Raw genomic sequence first — 16,938 nt, 5'->3', positions numbered from 1 at the left:
TAGCACCTGGTACAGGCTCGTTGATTGAATGATTATTCTCCGGTAGAAGGTATAGCTGTAAGGGTCCATAGGAATCACGAGTCCAAACTGGCTTTTTACAGAGAAGGAAACAGATCTAGAGGTAGTAAACAGTAGAGTCAGATCCTTAGACTCTAAATAAATCAGAGATTCGATCTTCTGAAGTGAGGAATAAAAGGAAGCAAGAGAGGGGTAAAGGGAAGAGAAAGAAGAGCATGGTGGCCCAGAAGACTGTAGCAAAGGCTTCCCCTTCCCAAAGCCTCCCTCTGCCATTAGGGGGATGGATGGAAGGTGCCTGGAGGCAAGGACAGTGGCAGTGGGTGGTGCTAATGTTGAAGGGCTGGTGTTATGACCACTTCCATCTGTAGTCCATAGGTTCCTTCCAGGGGGCCAGACAGAACCTGTGGGAAAAATATGACTTGTATTCCAAAGATTAATATGTAACATAAAATTACATAACAAAATGAAAGCATCAGCCTGAGCACTGAACCCCTTTTTCCTGCTAGACTGGGAGGAGGAAAAGTCCAATACTGAGTCATTCTTAGACCATAGTGGTGGGGAGGCCCTGGCAGCTGCCCACTGGGTCATGGTCTGTCAGGAACCCCTGAGTTTGCTTATCTTTGGGGTGCCCCCAAAATAGGAGGCATAGAGAACCACCCACAGTAATACTAGGTCAAAAGAAGATTTATGGTTCTCCTAGAGTGTTTACAAACCCAAGCTTCACCTACAGGAAGACTCCAGGGAGCCTTTCTACCAAATGAGGAATTCTGCTAGAGAGGAATATCTCTTCCCCTACCAGACCTTAGACTTCCTGGGTGGAGGGAACTTTGAAGGGGACCAGCCTCTTACTGAGGCAAATCAGAGAAGGTTTGGCAATCAATGGTTTTAGAAAATTGCCTGGGGGCACCACCCACCTCGCCATTCTGCCTCTCCTAATTTTGACTCCTTTATTTACATCAAGTTCTATGAACTGGGCTATGTCTATGATGGAGCCAAGCAGGCTTTTGGAGAGGTGGAAGAGCCGTGATTGGTGCCTGTGCCTGGCGTGTCCCTGGAACCACTGGCCCCCAGTCTAAGCCTTGGAAAGGAACTGGAGGCCATCTGGTCCAGCTGGTATCTGATAGTTGTGGCCCTTTCTCTGGGCTGGACTGAAAATCCATCTCATTGGGTGACCCCTTAGCTTATATCTCTTCATCTAGTCAATGAAAAATTGTTCAACACAGTCAATAAACATTTATTAAGCCCCTACTATGTGCCAGGCAGCAGGCTAAGTGCTGGGGATACAAAAAGAGGACAAAGATAACCCTTGACCTCAAGGAGCTCACAATCTAAGCCAACAATTATGTACAAACAGGATCAAAAGGGAATAATTAACTGAAGGAAGGCACTGGAGAATTCTCCTGCTAAAACAGGAATCAGGCTTAGTTGGTAAGTAGAAACTCCAGATTTCCTCTTATGGTTTTGGGGACTCTCCCCAACTCCTATGGCCCACTCTTAGGTAGAAGCCGCAGGTGCGGTCTTCAGTCACAACTGGGTGGCTGAGGATTTCTTAAGGACTTTGGGTGTCAAAGGGCAGGAGACTCCCCAAGAGCCCAGTCCAGCTGGTCCAGTTCTGCTTTGTGTGAACACAATGAGCGTATTAGTTCAATTTCAGGGGAAGTTATAAAACAAAAATCCCTAAATTTGATCAGTTTTATCAATCAATACACCAGAAGAGGTGAGCTGAGACAGGTACAGCACAGCACAAGGTGGGCCAATCAATTCAGGGATTCTGATGGGGGTCTGGAAGGGAGCTGGTTGGAGCTGAGGAGCGGGAGCATTCCAAGCCGCCGGTACTGCCTGGGCCAAAGGCACGGAGGTTGGAGTTGGGGCCTTGGCATGCCCAGAGTAAGGAACATCCAGTCTGTTTGGACCACCCGGGCAGTACCTGAAGGAGAGTAGCCTGCAATAGGGATGTCTTCCCCAATCCCTCTTAATTCCAGCGTATTCTCCTTTTAATTGTTTCCTATTATTTATCCCCCACATAGCTTGCTCTGTACATATTTGTTTGCACTTTGTCTCCCTGTTAGATTGTAAGCTCTTCGAGGTCAGGGACTGTCTTTTGTCTTCTGCACACAGTAGGCGCCTAATAAATGTTATCGGTTCATTGATCAAAGATTGGTTGGAGCCCGGTCATGCTGCAGGGGCAATAAGCACTACCGTGGGGCCCTTTGGGGCCGGGGAGCTACACTCAGAACTACGGACTGAGGGTCATTTTGGGGAGGATTCCTGGGATTTCCTCGGTGTGGGGCCACCCCCATCGCTGACCAATGCCCCTCGGAGAACGCTCTGGCTGCAGGGGGCAGGTGTCACTGTCCTCGTGTTAGAGGGAGGGGGCTCAGCCGGACACGGGACTCGAACCGACGACCCCAGACGGCCTTCTCTAACGCTCAGAAAAGGAGGGGGCCCAGGGCCTCCGTAACCATGGTAACCGTGTGAGTGCAGAGACGTGGCCTCAGCCTCTCCCTCCGCCTTCTCGGTCTCTTCCCAGGGCTCCGCGCGGCTGCCGACTGCGCACGTGCGGACCCGGCGGACCCGCTCCTCTTCCCCCGCCCCCTGGACGCTGTTGTTTGGGCCCCGCCAGTCTCCGTAGAGGCCGGTCCGCGAGCTCCACGTTGGCTGCGCAGGCGCACTGGAAGCGTCGCGCTCCTGCCGGGCCTCCGCCGCTGTCGCCGCCGCCGCCGCCGCGGCTGGATGGATGGGGGCGCGGGGGGCGGGCCGAGGCCAGGCGGGGAGGGTGGGGAGCGGAGCCCGAGCCGGTGCCGGAGTCGGGAGCAGCAGCAGCGGCCGCGGCTACGGGGGACGCGGCCCGAGACTGAGGGGAGCGAAGCCGCCGCCGCGTCCGTGAGGCCTCCGTGGGGCCCGGCCTGAGGCCAGAGGCCCGAGGACACCGCACCATGTTCAAGAAGCTGAAGCAGAAGATCAGCGAGGAGCAGCAGCAGGCGGCGGCCCAGGTATCTGGGGGGAAACTGAGGCACGGGGGAGGGGCAGGCGAGCCAGGCTGTCCGAGGCCCCCGTGTGATTGGGGAGGTCCCGAGGGGGTGTCGGCTGTGTGCCTCAGTCTCCTCTGTAAGCCGGGCCGGATATCAGCCCCGCCCCTTTCCTGCAGGGTCCCTCGGCCCCTCCCCGGGCGAGGGGGGCGGGGCTCGCCCGGTTCGAGCCCCTGGACTGTGGGTGGGTGGGGGGCTGGAGCCCAGACCTTTGACCCCCCAGCCTCGCTCTTCTCGTCTGAAGTCGGGGACCCCCGGCCCAGCGGGGAACTCGGCCTCAGGGTCTCCCCTGCTTTAGCCCAAGGCAGGAGGCGCCAGGGCTGAGTGTCCAGAGCGTCCCAGGACAGCCTGGACCGGGCTGGCCTGTGGGGCTCAGATTGACACCGGCTTCTGAACAGGCGGCCCTGCCCGAGTTATGCCCAAGTTCGGCTTGTGAATATTCTGCCCGTGACACGGAGCCGATAGTTAAAGAATTGGGGCATCTAACAATAGGCTCCAAAGTCCTTCCTTCGGAAACATTTACCGTGGCCAGCCAGCGCCCTGCACGGAGCCAGGCTCCCCCCCTCCTTAGGGGGTTCTTGGGCAGGTGCCCCTGTTACTTCCTCAGATGAAGCACCTGCTCAGGAGCGTCGGAGACGGGATTTGAACTCAGGTCTTCCCAACTCCAGGCCCAGTACTCTATCCACTGGGCCAATATAAAACTCATAATTCATTGTCGTTCAGTCATTTTCAGTCCTGTCTGACTCATCGTGACCCAGTTTGGGGTTTTCTTGGCAGAGATACTGGAGTGGTTTGCCATTTCCTTCTCCAACTCATTTTACAGATAAGGAAACTGAGGCAAAGGGGGTAAGTGACTTGCCCAGGGTCGCACAGCCAGGAAGTGTCTGAGGCCATATTTGAACTGAGGTCTTCCTGACTCCAGGTTTGGCACCCCGTCCACTGGGCCACCTGGCTGCTCCCAAAGTCATAAATAGCTGACGTTTATTTGGGGCCTTGAGGTCTGCATATTGCTTTGTAGACATTCCCTCTTTTGGTCCTCCCTCCAGCTCTGTTACCCTCCATCAGAGATGGGACTACTGAGGCTCAGAGTGGTTCAGATGCTAGCAGGCTTTGGTTCACACAGCCAGGAAGCGTCTGAAGCAGGATTGGATGAAGGTCTTCCCGACTTTGTGCCTGCTCTTCATTTACCCCACTAGGAAGCTGAGCCAGTCATCCAGTGCCGACTCGGTGGCAGTCAGGGTGCTAAGTTCTGTGGGTACAGAAATGATGGTTGCCCTGCCAGGATGCGCCGGTAGATTGGAGAGGACTTTCTCTTATCCTTGGATAGGGCCAGCCTCGACTGCCCGTGCACTATTGGGGATAACGCTGTTTGTTCCCATGTTTTCAGATAATCTGCCACATCTGGGTCTCAGCTTTCTCAGCAGATTTGTAATGTAGAGTTTCTAAAATCAGGGGATTGCTGTGCATCCTTCACCCTGGAAGAGGACCAGTGACGGCACTAGGGTGATGTCTTGACTTTCCGGTGGGTTGGATTTAAGTGAGGCTGCTGTGCAAAGTTGTCCGCCTCATTATCTTTGTCTAACCCTAACCCAGAATCTTAGATGTCCAGAGGCAAGACCAGAGTCGGGTGACCTTGGACTTTCTAAATGAAGGTCTTTCCCAGCCTGGTTTGTCTGAGGCCTCCCATGGGGGTGACCATGTAACCGATTTACTTTTTGGTTATTTAGAGATTGATGTGTGGAGAGCTCTCAGAGCTCTGTGCCAGGTTATGCTCTGCCGCCTCTTTTTTTGGGTCTTGGTGAGGATCCAGGGAGACAACAAAACTTAGAGCCCCTCTCCATAAGGGCTTCCTGGTCTTGTGATTATTCCTGTGGAGGTGGCTCTGGCCAGGGGAGCACTGCTCAGGCAGATTCTCCTGCCTCGGAAAGGCTGGGGCCCTGGTGGACCAACCCACTGTCCAAGAGCAGTCTGCCTGAAGTATCTCCAGAGGGGGCTGAGTTTTTTGTCATGGTGATTGTCCAAGACTATCAGGTTATCGAGCGCATTTAATGTGCTGGAGTGGAAGAAGCGCCTTCCCTGAAGAAATTACAGGTCTTTAAGTCAACTACAACATGTATTAGACATGAAGGCTACAAAAGGGGAAAAATAAACTGACACCTGTCCCCAAGAGGATTAGAAACCAGCAGAGGAATGGGGACATGTGGGGGCATAACTAAAGTTAGGTAACGTGAGAGAAGCTCCCAGACACCCCTCAGAGCTGGGGAAGATCCGATGTGGCCCTTTTTGCAAAATAAAGCATTTCTCTGGCCTGTATTCCCAGGAGTAGGATTACTGGGTCAGAAGTTCTGATCAGTTTAATGACTCTAGCTTAGAGCCAGATTGCTTTTCAAAATGATCCCACACCATGACTTTTGTGATCACCTACACTACACAGTCACTTTGTCTTTGCTAATGAATGATTGTGAGGTGGTGATTCATAGTTGTTTTAAATTTGTGTGTTTATTTACTGTGAGTTTCTTTTTGGGATTGTTCCTATCATGATTTCATTGGTCCCCTAGAGATTGGATACTTAATTTGTGTCAGGGCAATGCTAGCAGAGACTCAGGTCTTATACTCCTAGGAGGCGTGTACACATTTTTGTTTATTTTTTGGTGGTGGTTGTTCAGACCTGGGATTTTATTGGGATGGAGAATTCCATGTTTGGAAACTTGTACTAACGCACACCAGCAGTTCTTCTTCAGGTTTTAGTCTTTTTTTTTTTTTCCTGAGGTAATTGGGATTAAGTGACTTGCCCAGGGTCACACAGCTCTGAGTTGGAGGCTGGATTTGAACTCAGGTCCTTCTGACTTCAGGGCCAGTACTCTACCCACTGTGCCACCTAGCTGCTTCTAGCTTATAGTCTTTTTTTTTTTTTTTTTTTTTTAGCTTATAGTCTTAAGAGTTGCCTGGGGTATGAGAGATTGGGGTACCTTGTTCTGGGGTATACAGCTAGTATGTGTCAGACTCAGGATTTGAGCCTGATTCTTTCTGACTCAGAGGACTTATCTTTGTCCCCTGTGCCCCATTGCCTACGTGGTGTGACCTACTGAAATAATACTGGCCTCGTAGCATGGGGAAATGAGTCAGTCAGCAAGCATTTATTAGGCATTTACAGTGTTTGAGGCACTGTGCTAACAGCTCAAGGAGCTCACAGTCTAAGGGGAGTGAGACAACTTGAAAATAGCAGGAATTGTTAAAGATGTCTAGGGAGCAGGTGGAATGCAGTCTCGTAGGAGAAGGCACTAATACCCTGGGGTGGGGTGGATGGTGATCTGAGTCTTCAAGGAGCCCAAGGCACAGGGGAGGAGGGAGAGCATTCCAAGCACGGAGGACAGCTGGTGAAAAAGCACAGAATCAGGAGATGGGAATAGGCTGCCACCCTGTGTAGCTGGATTCTGGGGTACACTTATGATGAGACTGGCAAGGTAGAAGGGACGAGGTTCTGAAGCGCATTAACTGCTGCATGAAGGGCATTCCGTGGGCTCCTGGAGGTAGTAGGCAGCCGTAGGAGTTGATGGAGTAGGGAGGGATCATACGGTCACTCCTGTGCTTTAGGAAAACCACTCTGGAAACCCAGTGGAGGATGGGGTCTAGTAGGGTGACATCGGAGCCAGATGGCTTCTGCAGTTGTCCAGGCATAAGGCAATAAGCACCCCAAATAGGCTTGTGGCTGTTTGAGCAGAGACAGGGATGTGCGACCCAGAAGCCAAGAAGGTCATGATAAGATCAGGCAGCAGCAGGGCGGTGTCAGTGTCAGAGGAGAGAAAAGGGACACATGAGAGATGTTATCAAGGTAAAATAGGCCTTAGCAGCAGATTGGATATGGGGTTGGTGGTGAGAGAGTGAAGTGCTGAGGACTTCCTAGATTGTGAGCCTGGGTGACAGGGAGAATGGCAGCATCCTTAATAGTAATGAGGACTGGAAGGTTTTTGGACATGTTGAGTTTTAAGATGTCTGTGGAGCCTCCATTTCCAAGTGTCCAACAGGTAGTTACAGAGTTGAGCCTGGAGGGTCAGCAGAGAAGTTAGGGCTGCGTAAGTAGATTTGAGAATCATTAGCTTAGAGATGACAGTTTGAATCTGTGGGACCTGATGAGATCACCAGGTGAAGAGGGCCCAGGACAGAGCTTGGACCATGCTCATAGTTACCGGTGACCTGAAGAAAGCAGTCAGATGGGTGGGAGGAGAACCAGGAGACCAGGAGGGCTGTGAATTCTGGAGAGAAGAGAGTATCAGAGAGGTCAGGAAGCAGGAGGTCTGAGAAAAGCCAGTGAAGAGACCTTCAGTTCCTTTGGAGAGGTCTGAGCCAAATTGTAGAAAGTGAAGAAGAGAGTGGGAGGGGAGGCTGTGGGAGTCCCCATGGTAGATGTAGGTCATGCTAGCCAGTGGGCGTAGATAGATCAGGTGAAGTTTCTTGGAAGGTGGGGGAGATACGGACACATCTGTAGGCAGTGAGGAAGAAGCCAGTGGACCGGGTAGATGGAAGATAAGTGAGAGAGTGAGGATGATAGAGGGAGCGGTCTATTGGAGAAGATGGAATGGGGTCAAGCAATAAGCATTTATTAAGCACCTACCATGTGCCTGGAGTTGTTTAGTTGTTTCTGACTCTTTGTGACCTCCACTGGGTTTTTCTTGGCAGAGACCCTGCAGGGGTTTGCCATTTCCTTCTCCAGCGGATTAAGGCAAACAGAGGTTAAATGACTTAGGGTCACACAACTAGTGAGTGTCTGAGGCTGGATTTGAACTTGGGTCTTCCTGACTTTAGGCCCGGACCTCTGTCCACTGAGCCACCTAGATGCCTCCATTATCCGAATGATGTCTGTCATGTGCCTAGTACTGTGCTAAATGTTGGTGATGCAGAAAGAGGTAAAAGCCCCTTCCCTCGAGGAGTTTGCAGTCTAGTAGGGGAGGTAGCAAACTGTAGGTAGGATCAAGAGGAGATGATCAGCAGAGGGAAGGCCCCAGGATGAAGAGGGGTGGGGGAAGGCTCCCAGAAACTTGAGGAATGCTTTCTTTAGGCATTTCCCTTACATATGGAGGATTTGCCTTGGCAAGGAGAAGGGGTGCCCCATTTGGTGAGGAGATGGTGGCAGAGGCGTCCTGATGCCGTGGAATGAGGAGTGGAGTGGAGTGAAGAACTTCATTTCTTTTTTTTTTTTTTTTCCAGGAGAATATGAAGCAAGTTTCTCAGCTGAGATGATGGGAGAAAGGGGACTGGGGGGGGGGTTGAAAACACTTGGAAGGGCCTCTGTGGTGGTGCCCATAGTTACACGGCTAGCAGGTATCTGAGGCGGGATTTGAACTTGGGTCTTCCTGATGCCACACTGTGTCACTACCTCACGTGTACATGGGGCAAGTGAGTAGGAGGAAATGAGGATGACACCAAGGTTGGGACCTGGTTCATGACAAGGATGGTGGTGCCCTTTGTAGTAATAGTGTCGTTCAGAAGAGAGGTGGGTTTGGGGGAGATGATGAATTCTGCTTTGGATTTGTGGAATTTGTGATGTCTGTGGGATGTCCAGTTTGAAATCTTCAGAAGGCCGTTGTTGGTGGGGTTTGGAGCTCAAGAGAGAGACTAGAGCTGGATATGCTGATCTGGGAATCTTAAGTGTAGAGATGGTAATTGAACCCTTGGGAATTGATGAGAATGCCAAGATAGAGAGAGGAAAGAGGGCAAGGACAGAGCCTTGGGGCACACTCCCAGGTGGCGGGCATGACGTGGATGTGGATGAAGCTTTAGCATCTGATAAGAGAGTAAAACAAGAAAAGCCAGAGAGGAGAAAATTCCTGAAGGAGAAGGGGGTCCAGAGGTCAGGAAGGAGGAGCATTGAGGAAAGGCCTTCGAATTTGGCACTTCAGAAATTATTGGTAACTGGAGAGAGCAGGGCTGGGAAGGCCTCCAGAGCAGAAGGGGAGAGGAGGGTGGGGGCTGGAGAGAGACTTTACTTCTGCTGAGAGCCTGTTGAGGGGCTTGTCTCCTCTGACTCCTGGGTGTGGGGCCCTTTCTACAACCTCACACGGACTGTCTTTCCTTTTGGTGGTGTCTGGGAGGATTCAGCACGGCCTCTAACACAGACCACGTGGCGCTCCTGATTTTTATGATTTTCTTCCTTAGGTCCCTTCCAGTTCACCTGCCCCAGCAGGGACCAGGAGCCGGACATCTTCTCTTACAGAACAGCATGATGATGGTACGCCCAACAGAGAGGTCAGTGCGGAGTTCATTTTCTTACTATTTCTCAAAGGAGGTGCGTCAAATAGGCAGGGCTGCTGTTGTGACTTAGGCGGCCAAGGGGTTAAGTGTGAAGGTTTCGTTAATGGGTGTTATTTGGAAATAGTCACGCAGCCCATATTATCTCTGCCAGTAGGGAAGGATAGGGAGGCTGGGCCTGTGAAGTCACTGTCTGGGGGACTGTGACATCAGAATACTTGTGCCAGTGTAAATCAGTGCCGTCTCTGCAGACGTGCATTGCCTAGAACATGGCGAGAGCATTGGCTTTACAAGTAATCGTCATGAACCATTGCTCTGAGAAAACTGGCGTTCTTTGAGCATTTTTCCTTTATAGAAGAATAACGTCTCTTATGTGGTGTTTAAGTTGAATACCGGTTCATAAGACCATCGAATTAGAACTGATCGTGACTTTCGAAGTTGCTTAGATCAAATAGTTATCTATTTATTAGTTTCAATTATTTATGAGGAATCGAGGTCAGAGAGGTAGAGAGTACCATGCTCATGGCTGGGATTTGAACCCTAGTTCTATGATCCCAGATGTGGCGCCTTTGATCTCTACAACAGCTGTAGGGGAGGGAGAGAAAACGCATTTTAGGAGTGAGGAAGCTTAGATTAGACGGGCTGATTCTCTGTAACCATGGTTCAAGCACCTAGATTGAGAACTGTGGGTAGACAATCATAGACCTTTCTAGAAGTCTTTAAGGTTTACAAAGGACTTCCCATGTGTTTTCGTGGGACCCTCAGAACAATCCCCGTAGGTGGGGGTACAGCCATTCTGTACTCCAGGTTACATGTAAGTCCAAGTAAATCCAGGCCTCCCTGCTACTAAATCCATACTCTGTCTCCTCAACGTCAGGCTTAGGGTCTCTCAGTCATTCTAATGATGGCTTCACACACACACATACACATGCACGCGCACACACACACTATTTCTTTTTATAATAATATGTAGTATAGAATACCGTTTGATATTATCTCCATCTTACAGATGAGGAAACTGAGTCATAAAAATTCTGCGTAGCGTTTGTTTTTATGCATTATGCCATATCTTTAAATGTGTCAGTTGCTTGTAATTTTGAAAGTGACATGGGGGTTTTCTTTGAATTCTTAACTCACACAGTAAACTCATATTTGTAAAGCTTTGTTTTCAGGGTGAATGTTGTGTTCTTCTTTTGGTGTTTATTCACAGATTTAACTGATTAAAAGGAAAGTGGAATGACCGCCACCAAAGCTTCTGTAACAGTTTAAAGACTTTGCCGCAGGATTGCTTTTTAAATGAATTTTAAGAACTATTTTAAGTGTTTCTAAAGTCAACATATTCAAATTGTTCTTTTCCATGTAGGTGGGAAAGCACATCTCCTTGAGGCAAGGCTTTGTAGTGACCTGAGACTTGCTGTCTGACTGCCCCAAGAAGCTCCTTTTTTCTTTGGCCTTTCCCCCCATGACAGGTTTCCTTTCATTGCTCAGTGACCTTGTACTTCACTGGGCCCATTCAAAAGCTTCTGCACAGGGTAATTCATTGTTCTATGAGATGGCACCATATCTGCCTGCTGAGCATTTTTCCTACTACTAGAGAATTCTTGATAATGAACTAGTTCTTAAATTTGAATGAAATTTTCAATCCTAGGCCTGGGATTTTATTTGCTACTACATTTTCGTAGGGAGAATCTACGTAGCTATTTCTTCCTGGATTTTTACTTTTGATATATGAGTCCTATCTTGTCAGAGATACTGATTTTTTGAGTCTCAGAATGCTATTGTCTTCCTCCTTTAAAGCAGAAATTGATTTATTTGATGCATAAAATTTGTTGTCTTTCAGTCAGAATATATAGGCATGATATAGTTCAGTTTTACAAACATCAAGCATCTTCCATGGACAGAACTCAATGTGAATGCTTGGTGACCCACAGAATTTAGAAAAAAATATGATTCTTGCCCTTTTGGAGATTACAGTCTTTTGGGGGTATGGCATACACAGATAACAATAATACAAAATAATCTAATTGCACAATAAAGGTGTGAGCAAAGTGCTAAGTGAGGTCTTGTTTGCCCATGTTGGGAGTTGTGGGAAACATCATGGAGATTTTTGGCTTTAAAGAATTGCCTAGCTGGAGAAGAAGCTATTCCAGGTTAGGTTTAAGCAAAGACGCACAGTAGGATAGTATGGGATGTGTCTGGAGAGTGACAGAGTCCACTTAGCTATACTTTTGAGTTTGTGGAGGAGAGGAGTATTAGAAATGCATCTTTGGTGCACTGACTTAGCTAGATCAGAGGGTATTATGCACAGTTTTATAGCTTTTTTGGCATAGTTCCAGATTGTTCTGTAGAATGGTTGGTCCAATTCACTATTCCACCGACAATTAGTTAATATACCTACTTTCCCTCTTCCCCTTCAGCATTTGTCATTTCTGATAGGTGGGAGGTGGTACCTCAGAGTTTTATTTTGCTTTTCTCTAATCAATAGGGATTTAGACCATTTTTTCATACGGCTATGGATAGCTTTGATTTCTTCTTCTGAAAAGTGGCTGTTCATATCCCTTGACCATTTATCAATTGAGGAATGACTTTTATTTTTATAAATTTGACTCAGTTCCCTATATATTTGAGAAATGAGGCCTTGATTATCAGAGAAACTTGCTGTAAAATTTTTTGACATTACTTCATTGTCTATGGTACCTTTTAGTAAAGTGTAATTTCCCTGATTATCTCTTTTAATTAGATCTGTTTTTGGTTTTGCTTTGTCTGAGATTATGATTGCTCCCCCTGCCTTTTTTTTTTTAACTTCAGTTAACGCATGATTGATTCTTCTCCAGCCCTTTATTCTAACCCTATGTGAGTCTTTCTGCTTCACTTGTGTCTCTTGTATATATAGCATGTTATTGGATTTTGGCTTCTAATCCATTCTGCTGTTGGCTTGTTTTATGAGTTAGTTTATGCCATTCACAGTTATGATTACTAACTCTGTATTTCCCTCCTTTATATTTTCTTCTACTTGTCCTCTCTTTTTATCCTGTTCCTCCTCAAAAGTAAGTATGTATGTATGCATGTATGTATGTAGGTTTGTGTGTATGTGTGCACGTACATGTGTACACATATAAACAAACATGGATTCCAGGCTATCTGCCATCCTTTTTGCTTTCCTCTGGAATTAATAGAACTTGATGCTGAATTTGAGGAATATGGGAGAGGGAGAAGTAAGAATAATGATAGTAAGTCTTAAATGTTAACTGAGATCCTTGGGGAATTGAGTGCTGTGGAGAAGTTAGTCTTTTTAACCGAAGATTATTCTGAAATCTTTGTTCCAGCCCTCCTTGAAAATCTTGGTAAAATGGAGTTCAGTTTCCTGCCTCAGGAAATATATTATGATGAAGAAAACTGGATCTTTTCAGTGATTACTGTCCTTTGGGTTATTAGAGACAGGAATGTGCATTACAGAGAATTGTACATTGGGAAGGTAAATGAGAGGGAGGGAATACTGGTCCCTGGAAGTTCATTAGGAGGAAGATTCTCTATCTGCAGGGGAGTCTGCAGTCAGCATTATTCCTAGTGTTAATCAGGCTTGAAAGATGATGTTGTATGCCTCTTCTCTTCCACTCCCTCATCATTTTTATCTGGAAGAAATACGGTTAAAATATATACCAATAGAACTTTTAAAGGGGAAAACAAGTCAGCAAAAGGAGCAGTCTTAGCAGATTGGCCTTGGGAATGAGGGGAGGAGTTATGTAAGTGCCTGAAGTCCATCTTCCCACAGATCTCTCCCTGACTATATTGGCACCTCACATCTGCTCTCATTTCTGGCCCCCCCCCCCATTTTTTTCTCTTAAATTCCTGATAACAGTATTTATGTCATTTACCATTTTTCTTCTACAAGTAGATTGCGGCAAAAATTCCAGTTAATTCTTAGGCTTTATTATAATGAAATACTACATTTTATAGATTAACTTTCTTTTAAAAAATTATTGACATCTTGTTAAAAAATAAGTTTTTATTGTTGTCTTTTGTTTTTTAAATCATCATAGTTTTCCTCAGTATCTCTACCCTTCCCCATCCCAGAGTCATGTTATATAATAAATAATATGTTTTTAAAGACAAAAAAAAGAAAAAGTGGAAAAAAATCAGCACAACCTCTCAATACATTGAAAAAAATCTGAAAATAGATGCAGTGTGTAAGGTTGGCGTTCCCAACTCCATGAGAGGATGGGTTAGGAACTGTGTACTACGTTGCTTCTTTCTCTTACCTCTGCTTGAGCTTGATGATTTTGCAACGTTCACTTTTGATTTTTGTGCGTTGTTGTTCTGTTTGCATTGTCATAGTCACTGTATAGCTGTTCCTTGTCTCTACTCACTTCGCTCTGTATCAGTTCATAGAAATCTTTATAGACTTCTCTGGATTCATCGCGTGCATAGTAATACTGTATCACATTCCTGTACCACAGTGTGTTTAACCATTCCCCAATTGATGAGCATCTGTGTTGTTTCTAATTCTTTGCCGTCACAAAAAGTGCTGCCATATCAATTTGGTGTATATAAGAATTTTCTTCCTGTTAGTGGCTTCCTTGGAGGTGTAGTCTAAGCCCAGTAATGGAATCTCTGGGTCAAAAAGGATATGGACATTTTAGTCACTTAATTTGCATATTTCCAAATTGCTTTCCAAAATGGTTGTACCACTTCCCAGCTCCATCAACAGTGCATCATTGTACCTGCCATCCCACAACCCCTCCCACATTGACCGTTGCCATTTTTGGTCATTTTTGACGATTTGCAGCATGGGAGGTGAAACCTCAGGGTTGTTTTGTTTTGCATTTCTCTTATTACTGGTCATTTGGTGCATTCTTTTTATTTTTTTAAACTTTCTTTTGTTGAGGGTGGAAGGCAGGGCAGTTGGGGTTAAGTGACTTGCCCAAAGTCACACAGCTAGTAAATTTGTCAAATGTCTGAGGTTGGATTTGAACTCAGGTCCTCCTGACTCCAGGGCCAGTGCTCTACTCACTGTGCCACCTAGCTGCCCCTGATTGGTGCATTCTTTCATGTAGTTGTTAATACTTTGCAATTCTTCTTTTGAGAACTATTTTCTTCTTATCTTTTGACTAATCTATTGGGGAAGATAGCTTCTTTTTTTTTAAACATTATTTTCATTTACCAATATATCCCTCACTCTTCCTCACCCAAAAAGCCATTCCTTATAACAAAGAATAAGAAAGAGAGGGGAAAAAGCATTTCAGCAAAACATCCGCCATGCCCAACAGAGCCCCTCACCTCTGCGTCCTCATATCTCTGGGTCCAGGTGGGAAGGATGATTCCTTTCCTATTGATACGTAATATATATACATGTATCAGGATAAATTGCATTGCTCTTGCCTTTATGTTTTTTTTACAGTGAGAGGGACTTTTTGGGGGAACATTTTTTACTAAAGTAAATAATAAATAAATTCAATGGCAGTTGCTTGACTAGGAGCCTGTTTCCTAGAGAACATTATTTATATGCAAAGGTTCTAAATTTTGACTTCTGATAGAAAGTATGATGCAGTGGATTTAGGGAAGAGGAGCAGGGAATCAAATGACAGATTAATCAGTGACTCCAGGGTGTTTAATTGATTGCAGCTTAAGAATGTGTTTGCCAGCGCTAAGACACTGGTCATGTTGCTTCATCTGTGATGTCTTTTAAAAATGTAAGGTACAATGTGCAGTAATTTCTGTTGTCTATATTGTTTCCAAGTAGATTAGTTTATCTTATGATGTGAGAGTCTGAGATAAATTCTTGGCATCCTCAGACCTTGATATATATACTTGGATGTTCTGGATTGTTCATAGTATATGTGAGCCAGACAGCAGGTGTTTTTGAGATGCTTAGAACTGTACTGAAAATGTTTGATGTTTGGAAAGCATTTTGGGTGTCTTGCCCTTTGCTGGATTGACTTTAAATGTTTCTTAGCTATAACTTTGCCATTTTGAAGGAATGTTAGTTTTACAGCTGGCACCTTTGACCATTAGTCATGACATTTTCTGTTTTTGGGTGCTGGACTCTGTGTAGTTTTGCTCCATTGGCACGGTGCTAAGTGTTGAGGATGCAAAGAAAGGCAAAAGACAGTCCCTGGCCTCAAGGAGCTCCAGTCCAGTGGAGGAGACAACTTTGGATTCTCCAGTGTCCTTGCCACCAGAGCACAAACCCCAAGCAAGTCCTACCAACCTGGAAAAGCAGTAAGTCTATACTTAGTCACTAGCTAAGTATAGAGAGGTTTGATGACAGAAGGCTGGCAGCTGGTACTCTCCCCCACCCCTGAGCTAAAAGCCTGAAAATTCCTCTCCCATTTTCTTCTGAGAGGTGAGGGCTGCCTCCCTCCACAGTTAGAGGTTACGTGTGAAAGACATATCCCCACAGTAGGCTGGGTTTCCCCTTACTCTTCACTGTTGCCTGGAATTCAGAGGTGGCAGTTGGGAGTGTGGAAAGAGCTGAGGTCTTTGAGTCAGAAGACCTGGCCACAGGCCCAGCTCCAAAGCGTTCTGTGTGACCTTGGCCAAGCAGGTCGTCTCTTAGGGACTCAGTTACAAAGTAAAAGAGATTGGACGGCTGACTTCAGAGGGCCTTCGAGCTTTCCAGAGTGAATTCTTGCACTCTGCCTGAGTTATTGATTTACCAGAAGTGCTTTATGCTAATAGTCTTTTCACAGAGCTTTCAGTATTTACAATTGGACGAAATTACGAATGAGATGAGTTCGTTGTGTGCTTGTGTGTGCGCACTTTCCATCACATGATGAATTGTTTAATATTTGGTATTTTTTTTTAAAGGGCAACTTTCTTGGCTACTTAAGTTGCAGAGAACCTGACAGCCTGCATTGTGAGAGGGAATTTCCTCATCTGAGAGACCCCCCCCACCAATAACATTAGAGGTCTAGCCCCTCTCTCCTGTTTAAAAAAAAAAACCCAACCAAACTGGTTGATATTTTAGAAGGTTCATGTTGCTCTTTGTAAATAAATTTATTTTTGCATGTATAATAATATTTCATTATCTTATAGATTTTTTTCCAGCATAACTAGAGTATCAAAAAGGGATAGAAATATTCAGAACCTGGAGCAATAGCAAGCAGGATCTGAATAGAATGTGGGCTTAATGTTTGTAGTTCGTAATTATTCAAAAGTAATTGGATTTTTTTTTTAAAGCTTGAAGCCAGAAGGCTTTATAAATCTGTTTGGGGAAGTCCTGGTGTCAGATCTCCTTTAGCCAGTTCAGCTGTCACTGTGCTTCGGGACAGAAGCTCCTGGGGGGGCGGGGGTGGAGGGCGATGACTTACCCAGTGTCCTGCACTGATTCAGCCTTGACAGGGTTTCCTGATTACAAACCGAGCACTTATCCACAATGCCATGTCAAGTCAAATGATGTCAATAAGCATTTATTAAGCACTTACTGTATGCAGGACACTGCCCTAACTTCTGGGGATAAAAATCCAAGCTGAAAGAAAGGGATCCCCTGTCCTCTGTGAGCTGGCATTTGAATGGGGCGGGGGGACCACACAACCAAGGAACTGAAAAGGCTGAGGGGAAGTTGAAGACACTTGCTGTGGGAGCGTAGTAGAGAAATCCCTAAAGAGTTGGGAATGTAACCCAGCCTTGAGAGGAAGGAAGACCT

General features: G+C 46.3%; 1 protein-coding gene across 5 annotated transcripts in view; it reads left to right on the top strand.

Annotated features, from left to right (window-relative positions):
- Positions 1 to 2,771: 2,771 nt before the first annotated feature.
- GOLGA4 (golgin A4) overlaps positions 2,772 to 16,938 on the top strand; it is a 102,989-nt gene continuing 88,822 nt past the window's right edge. For 3 of the 5 annotated variants that reach the window (XM_036739026.1, XM_036739024.1, XM_036739023.1), the window contains exons 1-2: positions 2,773 to 3,011; positions 9,201 to 9,290. In XM_036739026.1, the coding sequence (XP_036594921.1) occupies positions 2,955 to 3,011; positions 9,201 to 9,290 (147 nt within the window). In that variant the 5' untranslated portion in view covers positions 2,773 to 2,954. Of the gene's footprint in view, positions 3,012 to 9,200; positions 9,291 to 16,938 lie in introns of all 5 variants that reach the window. The other 2 variants (XM_036739022.1, XM_036739021.1) reach the window with 1 other exon arrangement.

The sequence above is a fragment of the Trichosurus vulpecula genome, chromosome 9 (genome assembly GCF_011100635.1).
Source record: "Trichosurus vulpecula isolate mTriVul1 chromosome 9, mTriVul1.pri, whole genome shotgun sequence".
Classification (NCBI taxonomy): domain Eukaryota; kingdom Metazoa; phylum Chordata; class Mammalia; order Diprotodontia; family Phalangeridae; genus Trichosurus; species Trichosurus vulpecula.
The sequence above is the reverse complement of the archived record's forward strand: the minus strand, read 5'-3'. Positions and strand labels throughout refer to the sequence as shown.